Below are 20,005 nucleotides of genomic sequence, written 5' to 3'. Positions count from 1 at the left end.
CTTGTGCCCCTTCTGCACTTGGAGGCATGTACATAGTTTAGGGATGTCCTGAGGGAGAGACCTGGCTCCAACTTTACTTCCCAGTGATGACAGAATGCTTATAAAATGAACAGTGCTTACTAAATATTTGCTGGATTAGTTGAATAATGATTTTAAATCATGTATGAAACAAGATTAGTATTTTTGTATTAGTATTTTTGGCTTGAATTCTAACTGAAAGTTTAAAGTACGTGCAACCTTAATTTTATCCATATTATGCCATGGTGTTCTCAGATGTAATAGTCAGTGCAAATAGGGAAATACAGTATTTCAGAATTCTTAAAAGAGCTTTTACAATATTTCTTTCAGCTATAATTAATAAAAAATCTCTTATAAAAAAAGCTCAGCAGTGTGGTGGCGTACACCTGTAATCCCAGTGACAAGGAGGATGGCAAGTTCAAAGCCAGCCTCAGCAAAAAGTGAAGCACTAAGTAACTCAGTGAGACCCTGTCTCTAAATAAAATACAAAATAGGGCTGGGGATATGGCTCAGAGGTCGCGTGCCCCGGAGGACCCCCCCCCCCCCCCGAAAAAGCACAGCACCATCATATTGTTGTGTCATTTAAAAAATCACTTGTATTGGGTCTGGGGTTGTGGCTCAGCGGTACAGCACTCACCTCGCTCGTGTGAGGTCCTGGGTTCGATCCTCAGCACCACATAAAAATAAATAAATAAAATAAAGGTATTGTGTCCAACTACCACTAAAAATAAATATTTGAAAAAAAACACACTTGTATTTTCAAAGTCCAAAATAAATCTGTGATATCGGCAAATTCAATGTCCAATAGTAACTGAAAGGCGGCCCACAACACCAGTTTCTATAACTCTAGTGTAGGTTTTTCCTTGCCAGGAAAAGTTGTACTACAACTCTACACAGAAGTTTGTATAAGACTGTTTTAATTTGAAAACTTTCAAAAATGCCATTTCTGAGGCAAACTAAATGTCATATATGCTTAAGTGATAGGACAGTGAATAGAAAATATTTACATGTTATATATCAGGAAATAGAAATTTTTATTGAAAATGAATTTGGCGATTACAGCAATGATTAGCTGTTGCTAAGTTATTTAACTTAATTCTTTTTTTAAAAAATACTTATTTCGTTGTAGATGAACACAGTATCTTTATTTATTTTTATGTGGTGCTAAAGATTGTACCCAGTGCCTCACACATGTGAGGCAAACACTTTACCACTGAGCTTCAGCCTCAGCCTCTTAATTTAGTTCTTAATGTTATTTTAGTAATACTAGATTTATAATTTTTAAAGGGATGGTTCCGCCCCCATTTTAGAAAAGGAAGAGATAGTGGGAGTTGGAGGAAGGGAAATGGGAATGGAATATAGAATAATAATTGCCAGCATCAAGGATCAGAATAACAAGATACAACACATAAAAACATACATTTCTATGAAAAAACATGAGACCACGTAGAAGGATAGAAACAGCCTCAATGTTTTACAGAGGAAAGCATAAATTAATCATGGTGTTTTTCCTTAGTGCATCAGGCAACTATTAGATTGATTAGAAATGAAGACCTTATACAAAACAAGATACTTAATAAATTGTTGAGTGAAAACCAGTTGATATCTTTATATCTACTCTATCTTCATAATTATGTAGAAATATGTATCCGGAGGGATGTAGACAAGATGAGATTTTTTTTCATTTTGAAGGTTTTATTTATTTTTTATTTTTAGTGCTAGGGATTTTACCTAGGGGCACTTTACCACTGAGCTACATTCCCAGCTTTTTTTTTTTTTTTACTTTGAGACAGGGTCTCGCTATATTGCTGAGGGCCTCGCTGAGTTACTGAGGCTGTCCTTGAATTTGTAATCCTCTTTTCTCAGCCTCCTGAGTCACTGGGATTATAGGCATGCAACAACACACACAGATTGAAGTTTTTTGTTTTTTTTTTTAGACAATTCCGTTTTTATTTTTTTTAAGTTGTAGATGGACATAATACCTTTATTTTATTTCATTTATTTTTATGTTGTGCTAAGGTTCGAACCCAGGTCTCACATCTGCTCCTGAGCTACAATCCCAGTCCCAAGAACTCTGTGGTTTATAAACTCTTCAAAAAATCAAACTACTTTTTAGACAAAGTAGCATTAAAATTATAAGTGGGTTTGTAAAAAATGTAATTTTAACAAACATAAAGAGAAATATTAAACTAGATTTATAATAAAGGGTAAGATCCAGTTTAATTTTAGCCTTCTGCCTCTTACTAGCTGAAAAAAAAAAAAATCCTTGGTAGTATCTTTTTCTCAGTTATTTCAAAGAGACACTTTGGTTTCATTTTGGTTTGTTGGTTTTTCCCGTGTCTGTGGTTTGGGGTATTTTCCCTATCTGGTCCTCCATTCAGATGTTGGGTGGCATTCTGGTGTTCATCTCATCATTCCTATATTCCACCAGAGTCTCAGAAACAGCAGAAACTTGGGGGCAGGGTTGTAGCTTAGTAGTAGATAGAGCACCTGGCTAATATGTACCCACCTCAAATAAAGAAAAAGAGTAGAAATTTGGATACTGATATGGAAAACACTCGGGACACCATTTTGAGGCCTGGTTGGGTGGGCCTTTCTCTCACCTGGCATTGGGCGCACACTGGTATTGAGAGGTCCTGGGAATGTGGCTCCCCACTGCCCTCTCAGTCTGCATGCATCCCAGTCCCCACCCATAGCTCCACTCATCCCTGGATCTGACTTCCCCTCAGCTGGCTAAATCTTTTCTAGGTTTCTAGCAGCACTTCTTTCCTGCTCTGCCTTCTGCTTTGCCTCCCTTTCCCAAGCCCTACTTCCTAGCTTCTTTCAAAGTTATCCTCAGTAAGTTCTGGAGTCGGGATTCTCACAGTTGCCAAACGATGTGGGAGTGAGTATGTGTGGCCTTGCATTTGGCTTGCTAAGGGACCATTGTGGGCAGGGATCATGGTGGGCCCAGCTGCAGTCCTAGTATTCTCTGTCCTAAGCCCCCTGGTGCCTTCATTCCTTCCTTTCAGTGTGTGTTAAATATATTAGAGATAAATATCCAAGTTATTTTGCAATGAACTGGCTCAAACCAATTTTATCTTTTCTGTTTTTTTTCCCTCTAGAGGAAATTATTTTAAGCTTTTATTGCTGAACATCCATTTTTAACAGCCTGTTGGTAGGGCTGAGAACACAGTTACTAGGAAGTAAGTGAGAGATGAAGTTCTGGGGTCCTTTTGACCCAATGTGGTGGACCAGGGCATGGACAGGGCTTTAGGCTGTGCAGCATCTACTGTGTTGCCCTTTGTCTGTGCTCTTCTCAGAGTAGAGTTTGAAATGGGGCTGTGTGTTCAGGTTATCAGAACAAACCCTGTGTTGAGCGCATGGCACTGATCTCAGCTCCTTTTTCCTTTTCCTTTGGAACTGGAAAATTTGTGGCTTGAAGGAAAAACAAACAAACAAAAAAAAGAAAGAAAATTCATGAACTTGAAATATTGTTGAGAATTTGTTCTGTCTATATCATATAATTCTATCATGTCCTTCTGGACTGTTTTCTGATTTTCTTTTTCTATGTGGGACATAATTATGTCAGTGTTGCACATACAGTGAAAGATTACCGTTGGAGAGAAATAAAGTTAGAAAGAAAAGTGCAGTCTTGTGATGGAGCTGGTGGGAGTGCTGTGATGGGCATGTGGTATTTAGGTTCTGGTCTCATCCCTGTTATAACTGTCTCTGTGACTGTCAAGTTATGTAACTGCACTGAGCTTCTGTTTCTCACCTGTAAATGAGAAAGTTGTTAAATGATATCTAAGCGTATTTGCTTCTCACTTTATTATTTATTTATCCAACAATTACTTATCAAGTGCGTGTTGAGTACCAGGCACTGTTTTAGGAATGCTGGAGTTATGGAGGCAACCAGACATTCATGTGGGGTGTGGGATGTCTGTCTACCCCACTGGACAGCAAAAATAGTGGTTGGAAGGACTTGCAGTTCTAGTCTTAGCTCTGTGTCTGATTTGGGTAGGACCGTTACCAGTCATTTAAATGCTTTGCTTCTTTATTTTCTCCTCTGTCAAAGGAAGATAGTAACACCTGATCTGTTTATCTGATACAGTTGTTATAAGACTCAAATACTGCATGTGGAAATACATTTTATATAGTAGTCATGTGTAGTATAGTGGTAATGTGACTTTAGTAGTGCAGAATATTACTTTGTTATTTATTACAGTGTCACATGCAAATTACTAATGGTTATTTGGGAGAATCCTGTTAACTTAATCTTGGAGTTTAGAGATATTTGAAAGATATGAAGTGTATTTGTTTTTCTTCTCTTTACAGAAAAAGATAATGCTAAATATGTTTTTAGACACAATGATGGCAGACCCTCCCCCACAGTGCCTTGTTTGGCTACCTCTCATGCACAGGCTTGCCCATGTCGAGAATGGTGAGTGGAAAATTTATTGTTCAGTTTTTTTTTTTGTGCTGTAGGGAATAAGGAACTGATTATGTACAGTATCCTTGGCTGTTATTGAAAATCATAATTGACATTTGCTGGCACACCGTCATTTGAATTTGTGGTTTTAGCATTCAAAAGAGGAATAGTTTTCTGAGGGAGAGACTCAGTACTCAGCTTGGATTTCAAGAAGTAATAGTACCAGGTCCTGAGACTTGGTGCTTTAGACTGGGCCTTTTCATCCTGAGATCACAGAGGATGGTTGACCCTTGAGCTGGCCTGATTTTGCCGTGACTTCCTTTTTGTTTCCTCTTTAATTTAGCAAAATCGTAGCTCTAAAGAGATGGATTTTTACATTATCAACCACTAAAACTGTAATTACTTTTGAATAATTTGAAGAAAATCGCTAAGATGCAATGTTGTACTAGGTGGCACAGCTGCCATTGTTCCTCACCATCTACCTGAGTGTCCCCTCAGTGTTCTTCTCAGTCATGTGACTTGAATCTTTGCTTTTGTATTGAAATGATACTAATTTCTTACAAATTCTTAATGTTTTCTGATATCACCATCAGTTTACATTTAGGTTGTTGGGATTTATTAAAGGGAAGGCTGAAGCTTTCTGTGCAGCCTCCCTTCTCTTCAGGCTCTTGTCTGGCTCTCTCCATTCCACAAAAAAGACTGAGGAAGAGCTGAGAAGCCACTAAAAAAGAACCTCCCCCCGCCCTCGCCCTCCACCACCACCTTCTCATACTCTGTCCCTTCTATCCATACCTTGTATTCATACCTGTCCCTTCTATGCATACTTTTTTTTCTATCTTCATGGCTTTTGCTCAATAATAGCTTTAGTTCACTTATTTCTCAGATTCAGGAGTATTTTCTTAAAGTATCAGAATCTTTTTTTTTTTTTTTTTTTTTGGTACCGGGGATTGAACCCAGGGGCACTTAACCACTGAGCCACATCCCCAGCCCTTTTTAATATTTTATTTAGATATAGGGTCTTGCTAAGTAGTTATGCTGGCTTTGGATTTGCGATCCTCCCGCCTAAGCCTCCGGAGTTTCTGGGATTACAGGTGTGTGCCACCATGCCCGGTGACCAGATTCTCTTGACTAGATAAAAACAGCTAACCTCTTTAATAGGATTTCAAATAGAGATTTAAATTGTTAAATTGCCAGAGTATTATTGTTTTTTTGAGGAGCAATGCTTTCTTTTGCCTTAAGTGTTTTAGTAATTTCATATCCAGTTCATTTTCATAAACATCATTTTGTGTCTGCTATGAGAAGTAGAAGGAACCTCTTTTGTCAAGATGTATTATTATCCATATTGAATATTTTGTTATGATTTTGTGTGGTATATTATGTATTGATTGCATTCTTTTTTTTTTTCAAATTTTTTTTTTAGTTATACATGGACATGATGTCTTTATTTTGTTTAAAATATTTTTATGTGGTACTGAGGATCGAACACAGTACCTCACATATTCGAGGCAAGCTCTCTACCACTGAGCTCTAGCCCCAGCCCCTGATTGTATTCTTATGTGGTTAGTGATATTACTTTTCTTTGGAGACAGAGAAATATTATGAAACCACTGAAATATCTAGGAATAAATCATCCTTCCCATTACATTAACATTTTCAATATGTCATTAAGTTTTTAAAATTTTTCTTATTTATTCTAATCAGCTATACGTGACTGCAGAATGTTCTTTGATTCATTGTACACAAATAGCACAATTTCTCACTTCTCTGCACTTTAGCAAAATAATACTTTCATCAGGTATTGTCATGAACAGTCATTGTCTTTTTTTTTTTTTAAAGAGAGGAAAAGAGAGAGAGAGAGAGAGAGAGAGAGAATTTTAATATTTATTTTTTAGTTTTCGGCAGACACAACATCTTTGTTTGTATGTGGTGCTGAGGATCGAACCCGGGCCGCACGCATGCCAGGGGAGCGCGCTACCGCTTGAGCCACATCCCCAGCCCCAGTCATTGTCTTATCAGTAACTAATCAGTGTACTCCATCTTCCTCCCTGGTTCTCACTTTCCTCCCTGCCCACCTATTCTACCAGTATAAGTGAGCACTGGCTCTTGACTGGCTTAGAAGAGAATAGAAGAACATCACAGAAACATATATATGTTCAACCAAAATTATCAGAATGCATTCATTAATACCAGTATACCTATATATTTCATATTAACCCAATTTTTACTTAGAATTATAAATACATTTCATATTAACCCAAATTTTTACTTAGAATTATATATATTGGCTACACTGATACTATATGGAGGTACTATACCACAATTGTGTGCTTTTAATTTTTAGTATAAACTCTTATGGGCACTTTGTTATTCCTTCAAACTATGTTGACAAAAAGCAGACAGTTGAGATTTTTTGGTTCTAAGTTTGGTTTGAGCTTGGCTTTTCTATTAGGTTTGCTTTTCCTCTGTATCGACTGTTCTCCAGGTGAACTGTGTCTTTGTCCTTGTTCTCCCTTCCCTGCTCCATGTCTGACCGGCCACAAGTCTTCCATCCTGTGGAGTGTTCCTACTGCCGCTGCGAGAGCATGATGGGCTTCCGCTACCGATGCCAGCAGTGCCACAACTACCAGCTCTGCCAGAACTGCTTTTGGCGTGGCCATGCCAGCGGCCCGCACAGCAACCAGCACCAGATGAAGGAGCATTCCTCTTGGGTAACTGCCTTGTCTTTCAGTCTGTGCCCCAGACCAGGAATCTTGTCACTTGTAGTGATACCTGGGCCAGCATCCTAAAGGTTGCCCTACTGGATGAGGGGACGGCATAATGAAGTAGCTCCACGGTGATACTGGGTCGCAGAAGTGTTATGCTCCCTCACTTGATTTTAAAAGCAGAAATTTAAAGCGTTCCAGGAAGTGGAGATATTATTACATTTGAAATGGTCTTTTTTATTCAGTAAAATTAAATGTGACAATGCTCCCTTTCCAAAGTGAAAAAGTTTCTTCTGCATTTAGAATTAAACATAGGGTGTTTCCCCAGTGCTTATTCATTTGAGCTTTTAGTAGGCTTAAAGTTCTCTTTTCAAGCAAATTTTCTTCACTTTGGAAGGGTTTCCATGTTATAAAGCAAGTGACGTAAATAAAGGAGTTACATTTGGGGTTTCCTGTGTTGGGGGAAATATTGTATTTTATAATCAATGCCACATATGCCTTTATTTTCAAAAGTATTTTTAAAATAGCAGTATTTGGGTGGAGGTTGATATCTTTTTTTCCCTGAGGTATTCATAAATCATGTAACGTGTATATTGTCAATTTGTTTCTGGGGTTTTGAAAATGTCATCCTTATCTTTCCATAAAGTTCCTCAAGTTTTTGTTTTAAAACCTTTTCTTTAGTTTTTGTTGGTTGGTTTGTTGGTAGCATTGCTAAGAGAAAATAGTAGGTCAGAAATAAAATTCTGCATCTTGGTTCTTAACCCCGGTCATCCTACTTTAATATTCGAATTTCAGGTATTAAAAAGCCTTCATAACCACCCCCTATTCCCACTTTAGTCTTCTTAAAACTCAACCAAGAAAAAGCAAATAAGCTCATAACAGGGATTAGCTAAAGAAAAAAAGTTAAATAAACTTCAATCCACTTGTATACTTAAGTCTGTTTCTTGCATCTCTGACAAAGTATTAGTGAGTTTTTTTTTTTTTATTATTAGATAGGCTTTTCATAATAATTAACTATAAAATGTTAAACTGAACATCCTGCCCTGGGTCTTGTTTGTGTTATGAAATCTAACACTGTTTTTTTTTTTTTTTGGTTGAAGGGTCATTTTTTAAGTCTTTAAAAAAATAAAGGAGAGGGGAACTCCAGTATTTTTCTTATTCATTGAGTAAGAAGACTCAGATTTTCAACTTTTTTCTTTTTCCTTTCGTGAAGTAGAAGTACTCACAGTGTTAAGTGATGTGTGCATGTTTTCTCACTGTTTGTTTAGAGTCTAATTCTTTGATGCTAAGGTAGCTTTTTGCTCTATTAAGTTTCACAGTGATTGGGTTCACTGGTGTGTTTCTACTGACAGTTCCCATTCTGATGTTGGAGTGAGGAGACTGAGGAATTTCTTGTTCTTCTTAGTTTGAACTTGCTCTTTTAGCCAATATATAACCCTTTCAAAAGGGGATATTTTACGTTTGTTTAAAGGTAAGCGACTGAGTACTACTCTATGAAAAATCTACTCTTATCATCAGGCATAGTTTTGAAGCTGATACCAGATACGTATCAGTTCTGAATTTCAGTGGATGTGTACATTGTGTATGGTGGGTGTGTGTACTGGCAGTTTGTGTGTCTTTATGTAACTGTTTTCAAAATTAAGACTCTGTGTATACAGTACAGCCCTTTGAGGAAGATGTGGGTGAATTTGAGTCTGGGTGAAGAAATTTCCATCTAACAGAAAGATGAGTGGTCAGTTTAATGGTAATTTCTTTGAAGGTTGTCCATACTAATATTTTGAGTGACTGTGACTCTGTGTTCACAACAGATGAATTTGGTGTGTTTAACCAGCTTGTGTATGAATTTACATTGTAGATGTGATCTTTGTAGTTTTTGGTACCTGGGAATTTATTCTGATTTTTCCAAAAGGTTCTGTTTAATGTTTTATGTAAGTAACTATGGTGTATAATTTTTAATATTCTTTTAATCCTCAATTCAGTTAGTTTGCTTTTATTCCAAAAGTGGCATCTGGCACTGAATTTGAGATTCATTCTGTTTATCCATCCATCCTTGCATTCATTTAAAAGGTATTTTTTTTTACCTTCTATGTGCCAGGCAATGTAATAGGAACAGGGATACATCTGTGAATGAACCCCTCAAAGATTCCTCCATTTTGCAGCTTAAGTTTTAAAGAATATGAAGGAGACCACTATGGCTTGCTAACACTACTATTTCCTACACTTTCTGGGCATCTAGGCTACTTTTCTCAGCCCTCCCCCCTTATCTAAGTAGGGCCATGTGAATAGTTCTTACTAGTGGAATGCAAACAGGGTGATATGTGTCTTCTCAGAATTAGACAGTTACTACCAGATTGCCTTTTCTACCCTCTTTGATACTTTAGATGGGAGAATTCCATTGGGACCCAGGGGAGATTGAAGGCATGAAACAAAAGAAAACTGGGTCCTTGAATTACTGGTAGGGAAGAATATGTGCCAACTTGCTTGACCGGGAGGGGGAATGATAAAAACTTTGGTGTTAAGTCACTAAGTTTTAGTTGTTTCTACAATAATATTAGAAATGGAGTTCTGTTAAAACCTTAAAATTCATTGCATTGGCTTAGCAATCAGGTGGCACATTGATGAAAAAATTGATATGGAGAGGAGAAAGACAGAAACCCATATTATACCGTGATAACCAATTTGGTAAAGTTGTCATCTATGATAACATGGACCGTAACTGCACCGTCTGAGCCGAGGTTAGATGTTGGAAAGGATCAGAGTCTATTAATGTTCACTAAGGTCTCAAGAGAAAGAGACAGCTTAGGAAAGATTGACTAGTATGCCAGCGAAAAATGAAAGGGAATAGAGAAAGTTCTGACACTTGGGCAGTGAGAGGAAGAACATGCTACTTCTAGACCCTAGGGAGTAAGAGATGGAGTTGCGAAAGGCTTTAAGTAAGGATGTCCTGGAAAACTTTGTCTATTGAGAAAGGTGACTAGTTCTGTGGCAGAGATCAGATTGAGCGTGTGGGTTCTTGATCTCACCTGTACAGCTTTTGAGTTATTGGTCTGAGGTCCAGGAAACCTAGACAGTCGGTTTTTCAAAGTTCCCCAAGTGATTCTGTTCTGCAGCCAAAGTTGGGACCTGTTTCATATGGCCTCCAGGTGGCTTCTGTCAGTTGAAAGCAAGAGGCGTGGAGGCAAAGAAATCAATCAGGCTTGAGAATTGTGTCCAGGAAAGAACTCTGTGGTTATTGGCACATGGAACTAATGGGAAACAAGTAGATCAAAGGCCTATTAAGCGACTGAGGGAATTATATTAGCACTGAATCCATGTGCCTGGACTGACTTGATTTAACTTTTGAACTGTACAACAGCTGTGAGAAAACCCAGAACTTTCTGTGGCAGGTGCATTGGTGTGTTGAGGAGGTCATATCACCCCAAAGGAGGGTATGCCAGAGTCCACTGGTCCAAGGAAGATCCTGGGTGAGGGAGAAACTCCTGTTCTACCATCGTGTATAGAGAGTGAGAAAAGAAGTGCAAGTCGCTTACCCTTGCAGTTCATGGGTTACATGTAAGGTATTGGCATGCGATCCTGATGAAGAGACTGCTGTGTCCAGATAGTCTGGATACACCAACTGAATGACCACAGGTATTCTTTTGGAACATGTATGGTGTGGTGGGAAGTGTTGAATGTGCTTTAAGCATAAAAAAGGGAGCAAAAAGATACTTGGTAATTGAAGTGCTCACTAAGATCCATATTTCCTTTTCTTTCTGGATATATGCCAGATTATATAATCTATCTTTCTTACAGCCAGATAGGGACCATGTGACTGGGTCTCACCAGAGGAATTTATTTGGAAGTGACATACATATTTCTTCTCAAGCAGCTGCACCTTCTCCATCCTCTCTGTCTTTATCCTCCTGCTGCTGATATCTGTTGGCCCAATGGAAAGGCCTCCAAAGAACTAGTTGAGACAGGAACCCTTAATGAAATGAGGCTGGATACCTAATGAATGGAGTGGTATTCCTCTGCCAATCTACTTCAGACTCTGATGTGAACAAGAAATGGGGAAGAAAAATCAGGAGTACATAGTGAGGAGATTATAAATTCAGTACAGAAGTCATATAGGCCTTGTTGGGAAAGTGATGCTTGAGCAAAGATGTAGATGTCTGCCAGGAGACATTGGGAAAGAACAGGAGTGTTCAGCATCAGGGTCTGGGCCAGGTAAAGAATCCATTAAGGGGCTGAGGATGTGGCTCAGTGGTAGAGCGCTCTCCTAGCATGTGCAAGGTGCTGGGTTCGATCCTCAGCATCACATTAAAAAAATAAAATAAAATAAAAAAATAAAAATAAAGGTATTGTGTCCAATTGCAACTAAAAAAAAAAATTAAAAAAAAAAAAAAAGGAATCCAATAATGCCTGAGTGGACTAGACAGGGAAGGATTGTGGGAGAGGAGGTCAGAATGTTAAGAAGGCCTTGTTGGCCATTGTAAAGAGACTTCTGCTCAAAAAATGTGGAGTCTTCATAACATTTTGAGTAAAAGAGTAACACGATTTGACTTATGTTTTAAAATTATCAATTTGATGCCACATAAAAAGTAAACAGCAGGGCTGGGATTGTGGCTCAGTGGCAGAGCGGTTGCCTAGCATGCATGGGGCACTAAGTTTGAGTTTCAGCACCACATAAATAAATATAAAAAAGGTTCATCTACAACTAAAAATTTAAAAAAATGAGTAAACAGAAGGAGAAGAGACATCATTTAGGAGAAATGACTATTGCAATTAAAACACCATAGGGTAGAGGCAATAGAGATTGTAAAAAGGGTTGACTTAGGATGTGTTTTATAAATCAGCATAATGAGTAGGATATGGCTGGAGTATATGAGAGGAGTCAAGGGAGACACTTAAGATTTAAACAGCTAGAAGTGTGGAATTGCCATTGGCTGAGATGGGAAGGGCTGTGGATAGAGTGCGCTTAGTTCTTAAGATCAAGGGTTCAGTTTTGACCATGTTGAATTTAAGTTGCTAGTATGTCTGTAGGGAGTTGTTGAGTAGGCCATTTTGTATGAGTCTAGAGTTCAAGAGAAAAGTCTGAGATAGAAATATAAATTTTGGGGTCATTGGCATATATTTAAAGTCAGGAGACTGGATGATAAGTGAATGAGTGAAGAAAAAAAGAGGAGAGGACTAAGAGCTAAGTTCTCCAACATGATGAGATCTGAAAGAGAACCTGGGGCCCAGGGATAGGGGGTGAAGACCAGGAAAGTATAGAGTGAAGGAAGTGTTTTGAGGAGAAAGCCATTAGCTGTGTCACATGCTCTGATAGTAACTAGGAAGACAGAACTGGCACTTTGTTCAACATTGTGGGGATTGTTGCCTTCAGAACAGCTTTCACGGACCAGTCAAGACAAAAACATGACTAAAGTGGGTTAAAGAAGGAAAGGAGATGAAGACAGCAAGTCCAGAGGGTTTGTCCAGTGAACATCTATTTCTAACACCATTTCTAATAGCAGTTCTTCTTGGGTTTTGGAGGATCCTCTAATCCCATTTCATTTTTCCCCACCCAAGACTGCAGCCAGGAATTAGGCAGATGACAGGTTATGGGTTCTCTTGCTGCATCATAAGCCACCCGAAATTAGTGACATAATATACCAACTTTTGATTACACCCATGGATGTGTATCAGAAATTTGAACAGGATAGAGGGGTTGGTGTGACTGTTCATGCTGTCTGGGGCCTCGGCTGGGATCACTAAAACATGGGGTGGGTGGGGTGGGAGGGACCAGAGGTTTCTTCACTGCCATGCCCACTGCCTGCCTGCCATGGTATGGTGAAAAGGCCAAGCTCAACTAGAGGGGTCGCCTGGAGCCGACCATGTGTGGCCTCTTCACCTGGTGTGTGCTTCTCACAGCCTGGTGGCTGTGTTTTAGGGGAGAGTGTCATAGCAGAGGCCTCTAGATAGCAAGTGATGCCAGAGCCCTGGGCAGAGCTGTCAAGCCTTTCTTGCCTCCCCAGAAGGTGTTTGGTGCCATTCCCGCTGTGCCCTCTGGTTTCCAGGGGTGTCAAGGGCCAGCCCAAAGCAGGGGAGGAGGCCTGGACCCCATCCCATGAGGCAGTCATATTGTAGGGGTGCCTGTGTGGTGCCAGAAACTGCTGGAGTTACTTCTTACCACAGTGTGTTTGGGAAACACAGCCTGCGACACACAGGAAGAGAGACCCTGTCATCTGAGCCCGGGGTTCCCATGTCAGTGGTTAATTTAGCCACAGAGGTTTTCATTTTTTATACTAATCATACTTTTAAAAAAGACCTTTATTAAAACAACTAATCCTCTAGGATTTTTATTTCTTTAAGTGATTTTGATTTGGGGAAAGATTTTTCAAGTAAAATATTTTGGATACAGTTTTGTTTTTGTTTTAAATTACTGTTAATTGATCTTTAACTCTACTCTTCATTTTCCTTGGTCTGGAAATACTTTGCTGATTCCTTTTCAACCAGTTTTTCTTTCTTCCCTCACCTTCCTCTCTTCTCGCTCATTCTCACTGGTTCTTCCTTTGTTTTCATTGTGGTGAAATATACATAACACAACATTTACCCTTTAACCTTTTGTGGGTGTACAGTTGAGTCACATTAAGCCCTCGCACAGTCATTGCCATTGTCCATCTGCGGAACTTTTTCCTCTTCCCAAACTGACATAATTCTTCTTGTTTTTAAATCTTACAGGTTTTTGTTTTTAATATTTATTTTTTAGTTGTAGTTGGACACAATACCTTTATTTTATTTTTATGTGGTGCTGAGGTTTGAACCCAGGGCCTCACAGGTGCTAGGCGAGCGCTCAGCCCCCCCCACCCCCCCCAAACTGAAATTTTTAAGGAGGGCCTGAGACACAGCCTGCTACTCATTCCCTGACCCTGTCTTCCATCAGACCTCTCTACCAAGATAAGTCTGATTCCGTTTAGCTGTTCCCTTTAGGAAGTGTGTATGTGTGCCTGTTTATTTATAAAAAGACACTTGTAACACAGGTAGTCTGTTAGCATAGTGCCTTAGTGGAGGTAGTTATACAATTGACTGGTTGATGATAGAAAAATTTCACCTGTCCTCCCAGCAGATGGCAGACTCCACCTCTGAACCATGGTACTTATCCCATTCTTCAGAATCCACTGTAAATGAGGAAGCGCTCTGTTAAACAAATATTAATGCTTAATTTTTAAAATAAATGTTAACGAGCATATCATTTATGTCCAGTGTAGTTTTGGGGGGAGTTGGTGATGACATAATTTAAATCATTTAATGAGTGAGAGTGCAAAATCATGTTGTTACCGGCCTGGTATAGCTAAGATTGTTGACTTCTCTTTTCAGAGGGCATGTTTAACTTTCTTGTAACTAGCATCTGTCTCCTCACATCTCTCAAATTATAAAAGATAATATATATTCAGTAAGAAAAAGGTGTGCTGTCACTGCACTTCTGTCCAGTTTAAATTGTCATGTGTCACAATTAAATAACTACTTTGAACATAGCACAAAACTGGGAAGGAGGATTCTTTTTTTTAAAGATAAGACAGTGTCTCCACTTGTAGCAAGCAGGAGGTAGGACAGAAAGAGCGCGCACGCACACACACACACACACACACACACACACACACCCATACCCCACCACACACACACACAAATTAAACCCAAACTCTGTGAAGTCGGTCCTTTTTTTTTTTAAGTGATTGATGGCACTCTGGTCCTTTTGCCCGCTACTCATCTCTCCTCACAGAAACTGCTAAGGTTGGGTTCCTGTTCTGCCTCGTCAGGCCATGTTGGGGCAGCTGCCTGGCTTCTCTGTCCTGTGGGCACCAATGTTCCCAGTTCCAAGCTTGGTCTGAGCTTCCTCCAGTCATCCTCCTCATCTCAAGCTCCTTGGGATGAGCTGAACTTTGGCCCCCTCTAAGAGCTCCTCTCCTCTGCCCCCTTGCAGGTGTGGCTGTTAATGCTCTCCTGCCCACTTGCATATTGAGGGGTTGGGATGTGAAATCGATAAGAGAACCAGGTAACTTACCATGTGAACTGGACCCTGTTGAGAGTGGAAAGGAGTACTGCTGATTATGGAGGGACCACATGCATCGACCAGGATTATCTGCGGTCAGCTGGGACTGGGCTCACTGCTTGAATGTTCTATTGCTGCATAACAAGTTCCTACAGATTTAGTGGCTTAAAACAAAGAAAATTTACCATCTTGATTTCAGTAGGTCAGAATGCCAGGTGTGGCACGACCGAATTCTCCCTCTATACCAGGTCTCACTGAGCTGCAATCAGGGTGCCCCTGAGGCTGTGGTTTACTGTCTGGGGCTTGCAGATCTTCTAGCTGGCTCCACTGATTGTTGAGGGAAGTACTTTCCCTGCAGCTGTGGTGCTGAGAGATTGACTCTCAGCTCTCAGAGGCCTCCCCTGCCATGTGGCTTCCATAGGCAGTTTATAGTATGAACATTCACTTTCTTCCAGTCTGGAGAGCGTCTTTCAGATTTCCTCTTCTGCAGCCCATCAGCGAAATGCTCTTTTTTTTTTTTTAAAGAGAGAGAGAGAATTTTTTAATACTTATTTTTCAGTTTTCGGTGGACACAACATCTTTATTTTTCTTTTATGTGGTACTGAGGATCGAACCCAGCGCCCTGCGCATGCCAGGCGAGCGTGTTACCGCTTGAGCCCCAGCCCCCAGCGAAATGCCTGGCCAGACCAGGTCCACCCAGTGTAGTCTCCTTTTCGCCTTATGTAATGTAACATACTCAGAGGGCTTTGAATAGCTTATCATGTTTACAAGCTCCACCCACACTCAGAGGGGAAGCCATTATACAAGGATGAGAGTTACTGAGGGTTAATTTAGAAATCTGCCTACGCTAGTCACCCTGGTTATTTTACTTCTTGTTTTCCAACTTGCTACTTCTACAATTTTATATCATGAATCTCTTGGTTAAAATAAAAGTTAAAAAGAAAAAGCAAGCAAGATACTTAACTCTAAGGCTTATGTCATTAATTCTGTTACCCTCCTTTCCTAATTGCAGCTATCTCCTAACTTCCTGGTCATGACTATTCTCTCCATGGGTCAGATGGTTTGGTACTGGACTTATTGGTCATCTCATGGGTGATTTCAGGGTCTGCAGTCTTAACACTGTGGCCATGCAATTTCTTGACTTCCTCAGTTCTGATGATCTCCTCCACTGAACCTCACACCTTTGTTCCCACTTACACCTTGGACATTTTCACCACCTCTGACTGCTCGGTTACCACACTGTGATTTAGACATCTTGTTTTCTATTGACATCCTGTTATCATTTGATCTGATTCGTTCAGCTTCTTTCACTTTATCTTTTAATCTTCTTCCAATTTTGAACCCATTAGCTGCTTTCTCTCTGTCCAGCATCCTTTTTTCCCCCCTCTTCTTTTTCTTTTTTTTGTGGTACTGGGAGATTAAACCCAGGGGTGCTCTACCACTGAGATACATCCCCAGCCCTTTTATTTATTTATTTTTTATTTTCAGACAGAGTCTTGGTAAGTTGCTGAGGCTTTCCTCAAACTTGTGATCCTCCTGATTCAACCTCCCAAGTTGCTAGGATTACAGGTGTATGCTGATACTTCTCTCCTTATCCATTTTAGATATGACCATTTGTTCTTATACAGCCAGTTTTTTTTTTAATCAAATTCATAGATGAACTGGTCTGCTTTCTTTTAAGTATTTATGAAGAAAATGATTAATAGGGCAGATTAATGTTAACATACATTCATGATTACTTGCTTCAGTTAGCTTCAGCATTATGATCCTTTTGCAGTTCTCTTATAACCTTGCTTTCCCTTTTTTTGCAGTGATTAAGTAATCATTCTTTTAAGCATAACCATTCTTTTTAAGTATCTGCCCGACTCCTCTTCCTCTTTAAGCAGATGACTTCCTTTCTTATTACAGAGCAAACAGCCATTAGACAGGAGCTCCCTTGACTTTCTTCTTCCAGGGTTACTCATAGGTACATATGCTTATTTAATAAATTCTTACTAGGTACCTGCCGTGTGGCAGGCACTGTTCTAGGTGTTGGGGTTACCTAGAATAAACTGGAACAAAGCCTGTCCTTCATAGAGCTCACATTGAAAAGAGAGTAGTTGGATTAAAAACATTTTTAAAAAAAGTTCTAAAAAAGTGAACTAAAAAGATATCAAGTGATGATAAGTTCTGTGGATAAAAGTAAAATGTAGTGATATGACAGAAAGATGACTAGCTACCAAAGATACAGTAATCAACAAATTGCTTTTACTGAATCAGGAAAATAGAAAATCTGAATAGATCAAAAATCATCTCTAAAAAAAAAGGCCAGACCTGTGTGGCTTTGTTGGTGAATTCTACTGAACAGTTAAATAATTAATATCAGTCCTTCACAAATTTCCCAAAATAGATGGAAACAGAACTTTCCAACTCATTCTATAAGGGCAGCGTTACATAAACTGAAAAAAGGATACCTAAAGAAAACTACAGATTAATATTTTTTATGAATTTAAGTGGGAACACCTTCAACAAAATATTAGCAAATTAAATTCATCCACATATAAAAAGTCTCATACAACATAACCAAGTAGGAATTGTCCCAGGAATGCAAGTTTTTTCAATAGGCAAAAAATCAACATAATACACTATTCATAGAACAAAGGACAAAAAACACATGATCATCTCAATAAATGTGGAAAAGGAGTTGGGAACAACTCAGTACCCTTTTGTGATTAAAAAAAAAAAAAAAGGCAACAAACTAGGAATAGAAGGGAATTTCTCAGCCAGGCATGGTGGGTGATATGTGACTATAATCCCAGTTACTCAGGATGCTAAGGCAGGAGGAACACAAGTTCAAGTCCAGCCTGGGCAACGTAATGAATACCTGTCTAGTTAGATGATTGATAGATGGACAGACAGGAAGGAAGGAACTTCCTCAACTTAACAAAGAATATCTATAAAAACCCCACAGTGAACATCATAATTAATGATGAGAGACTAAAAGCTCTCCCTCTAAGATAAAGATAAGACAATGTCTGCTCTCATCACTTTTTTCAACATTATGCAGGAGGTGCTAGCCAGGGGAAAATTGAGCAAGAAAAGGAAATAGAATGCATCCATGTTAGAAACAAAGAAATAAAACTTTCTCTGTTTGTGAATGACATGGTGTCTTATATAGAAAATCATAAGGGGGCTGGGATGTGGCTCAAGCGGTAGCACTCTCTCCTGGCATGCGTGCGGCCCCGGTTCGATCCTCAGCACCACATACAAACAAAGATGTTGTATCCACTAAAAACTAAAAAATAAATATTAAAAAAATTCTCTCTCTCTCTCTCTTAAAAAAAAGAAAGAAAATCATAAGGAACACACACACAAAAAACTGTTAGAAATAAAGTTTAGAAAGATTGCAGGATATAAAATCAATGTACAAAAACCAATTGTTTCAGGTTGGGGCTGGGGCTCAGTGGCAGAGTGCTTGCCTGGCATGTGTGAGGCACTGGGTTTGATCCTTAGCACCACATAAAAATAAACAAATAAGGGCTGGGAGTGTGGCTCAGTGGTAGAGTGCTCGCCTTGCATGTGCAAGGTCCTGGGTTAGATCCTCAACACCACATAAAAATATAATAAATAAGATAAAGTGATTGTGTACAATTACAATAAATAAATAAATATATTTTTTAAAATAAACAAAATAAAGGCATTCTGTCCATCTACAACTACAAGAAAGAAAGAAAGAAAGAAGCAATTGTTTTTATACACTTGCAATGAATAATTTGGAAATGAAACTAAGAAGAAATTTTCATTTATTAGCAGCATCAAGAAGAACAAAATAGAAATAAAGTTAACCAAAGAAGTATTAGACACTGAAAACTACCAAAACTGCAAGAAATTAAAGAAGACCTAAGGAAATGGAAAGACATTCTGTGATCATGAGTTGGAAGTCTTAATACTGTTAAAATGTTAGTACTCCTTAAATTGACCTACAGATTCATTGTAATCCCTATGAAAATCTTAGCTGCTTTTTTTTGTATGACCATGTGCACTGCTCTTAAAATTCATGTGGAAGGGGCTGGGTTGTAGCTCAGTGGTAGAGCACTTGCCTAGCAAGTGTGAGGCGCTGGGTTTGATCCTCAGCACCGAATGAATGAATGAATGAATGATATTGTGTCCATCTATAGCTGAAAAAAAAATTCATGTGGAAGCATAAGGGACCCTATATTGCTAAAACAAACTTGACAAAGAAGAACAAAGTTGGGGGACTCACTCTTCCAGATTTCAAAACTTACTCAGAAAAACAGTAATCAAAGCAGTGTGGTATTATCATGAAGATAGAAGTATAGAGTAATGGAGTAGAGGGGGAATCCAGAAACAAATTCTTACATTTATTGTCAATTGATTTTCTCTTTTCTTTTCAGACAGGGTCTTGCTAAGGTTGTCCTTGAACTTGTAATTTTCCTGCCTTAGCCTCCCAAGCCACTGGGATTACAGGTGTACACCACCATGCCAAGCTAAGAATAGTCTTCTTAACATATGGGGCTGAGACAACTGGATATTCGCAGGCAAAAGAATGAATTTGGACTTCTTCCATATACAACGTGAAACATGAACTCAAAATGGGTCACAGACCCCCAAGTATAAAAAAGCTCAAACTATATAACTCTTGGAAGAAAACAGTTGTAAGTCCTCAAGACCTTGGGTTGTACAGGGACATCTTAGATAGGACACCAAGAGCTCAAGCAACAGAAGGAAATGGACATTTTTGGACCTTATCAAAATTAAAAACTTTATAGCCAGACATGGTGGTGCATGCCTGTAATTCTAGCGAATAGGGGGCTGAGGCAGGAGGATCACAAGGTTAAGACCAGCCTCAACAATTTAGTGAGC

At 39.1% G+C, this 20,005-nt stretch overlaps 1 protein-coding gene and 1 long non-coding RNA gene across 9 annotated transcripts in view; one reads left to right on the top strand and one right to left on the bottom strand.

Annotated features, from left to right (window-relative positions):
- The window catches only part of Dtnb (dystrobrevin beta), a 229,598-nt gene that overhangs the window by 84,773 nt on the left and 124,820 nt on the right, over positions 1-20,005 (top strand). For all 8 annotated transcript variants that reach the window (XM_071601406.1, XM_071601405.1, XM_071601403.1 and 5 more), the window contains 2 exons: positions 4,336-4,441; positions 6,971-7,137. In XM_071601406.1, the coding sequence (XP_071457507.1) occupies positions 4,336-4,441; positions 6,971-7,137 (273 nt within the window). The remainder of the gene's footprint in view (positions 1-4,335; positions 4,442-6,970; positions 7,138-20,005) is intronic.
- On the bottom strand, positions 11,084-15,636 carry LOC139701775 (uncharacterized). The gene is made up of 3 exons (XR_011704319.1): positions 15,155-15,636; positions 14,204-14,270; positions 11,084-11,161 (listed from the first exon to the last, which is right to left on the bottom strand). It is a non-coding gene; the product is annotated as an uncharacterized lncRNA (long non-coding RNA).

Source organism: Marmota flaviventris, chromosome 14 (assembly GCF_047511675.1).
Source record: "Marmota flaviventris isolate mMarFla1 chromosome 14, mMarFla1.hap1, whole genome shotgun sequence".
NCBI lineage: Eukaryota > Metazoa > Chordata > Mammalia > Rodentia > Sciuridae > Marmota > Marmota flaviventris.
Note: the sequence above shows the minus strand (reverse complement) of the source record. Positions and strands in the feature narration are given on the sequence as shown.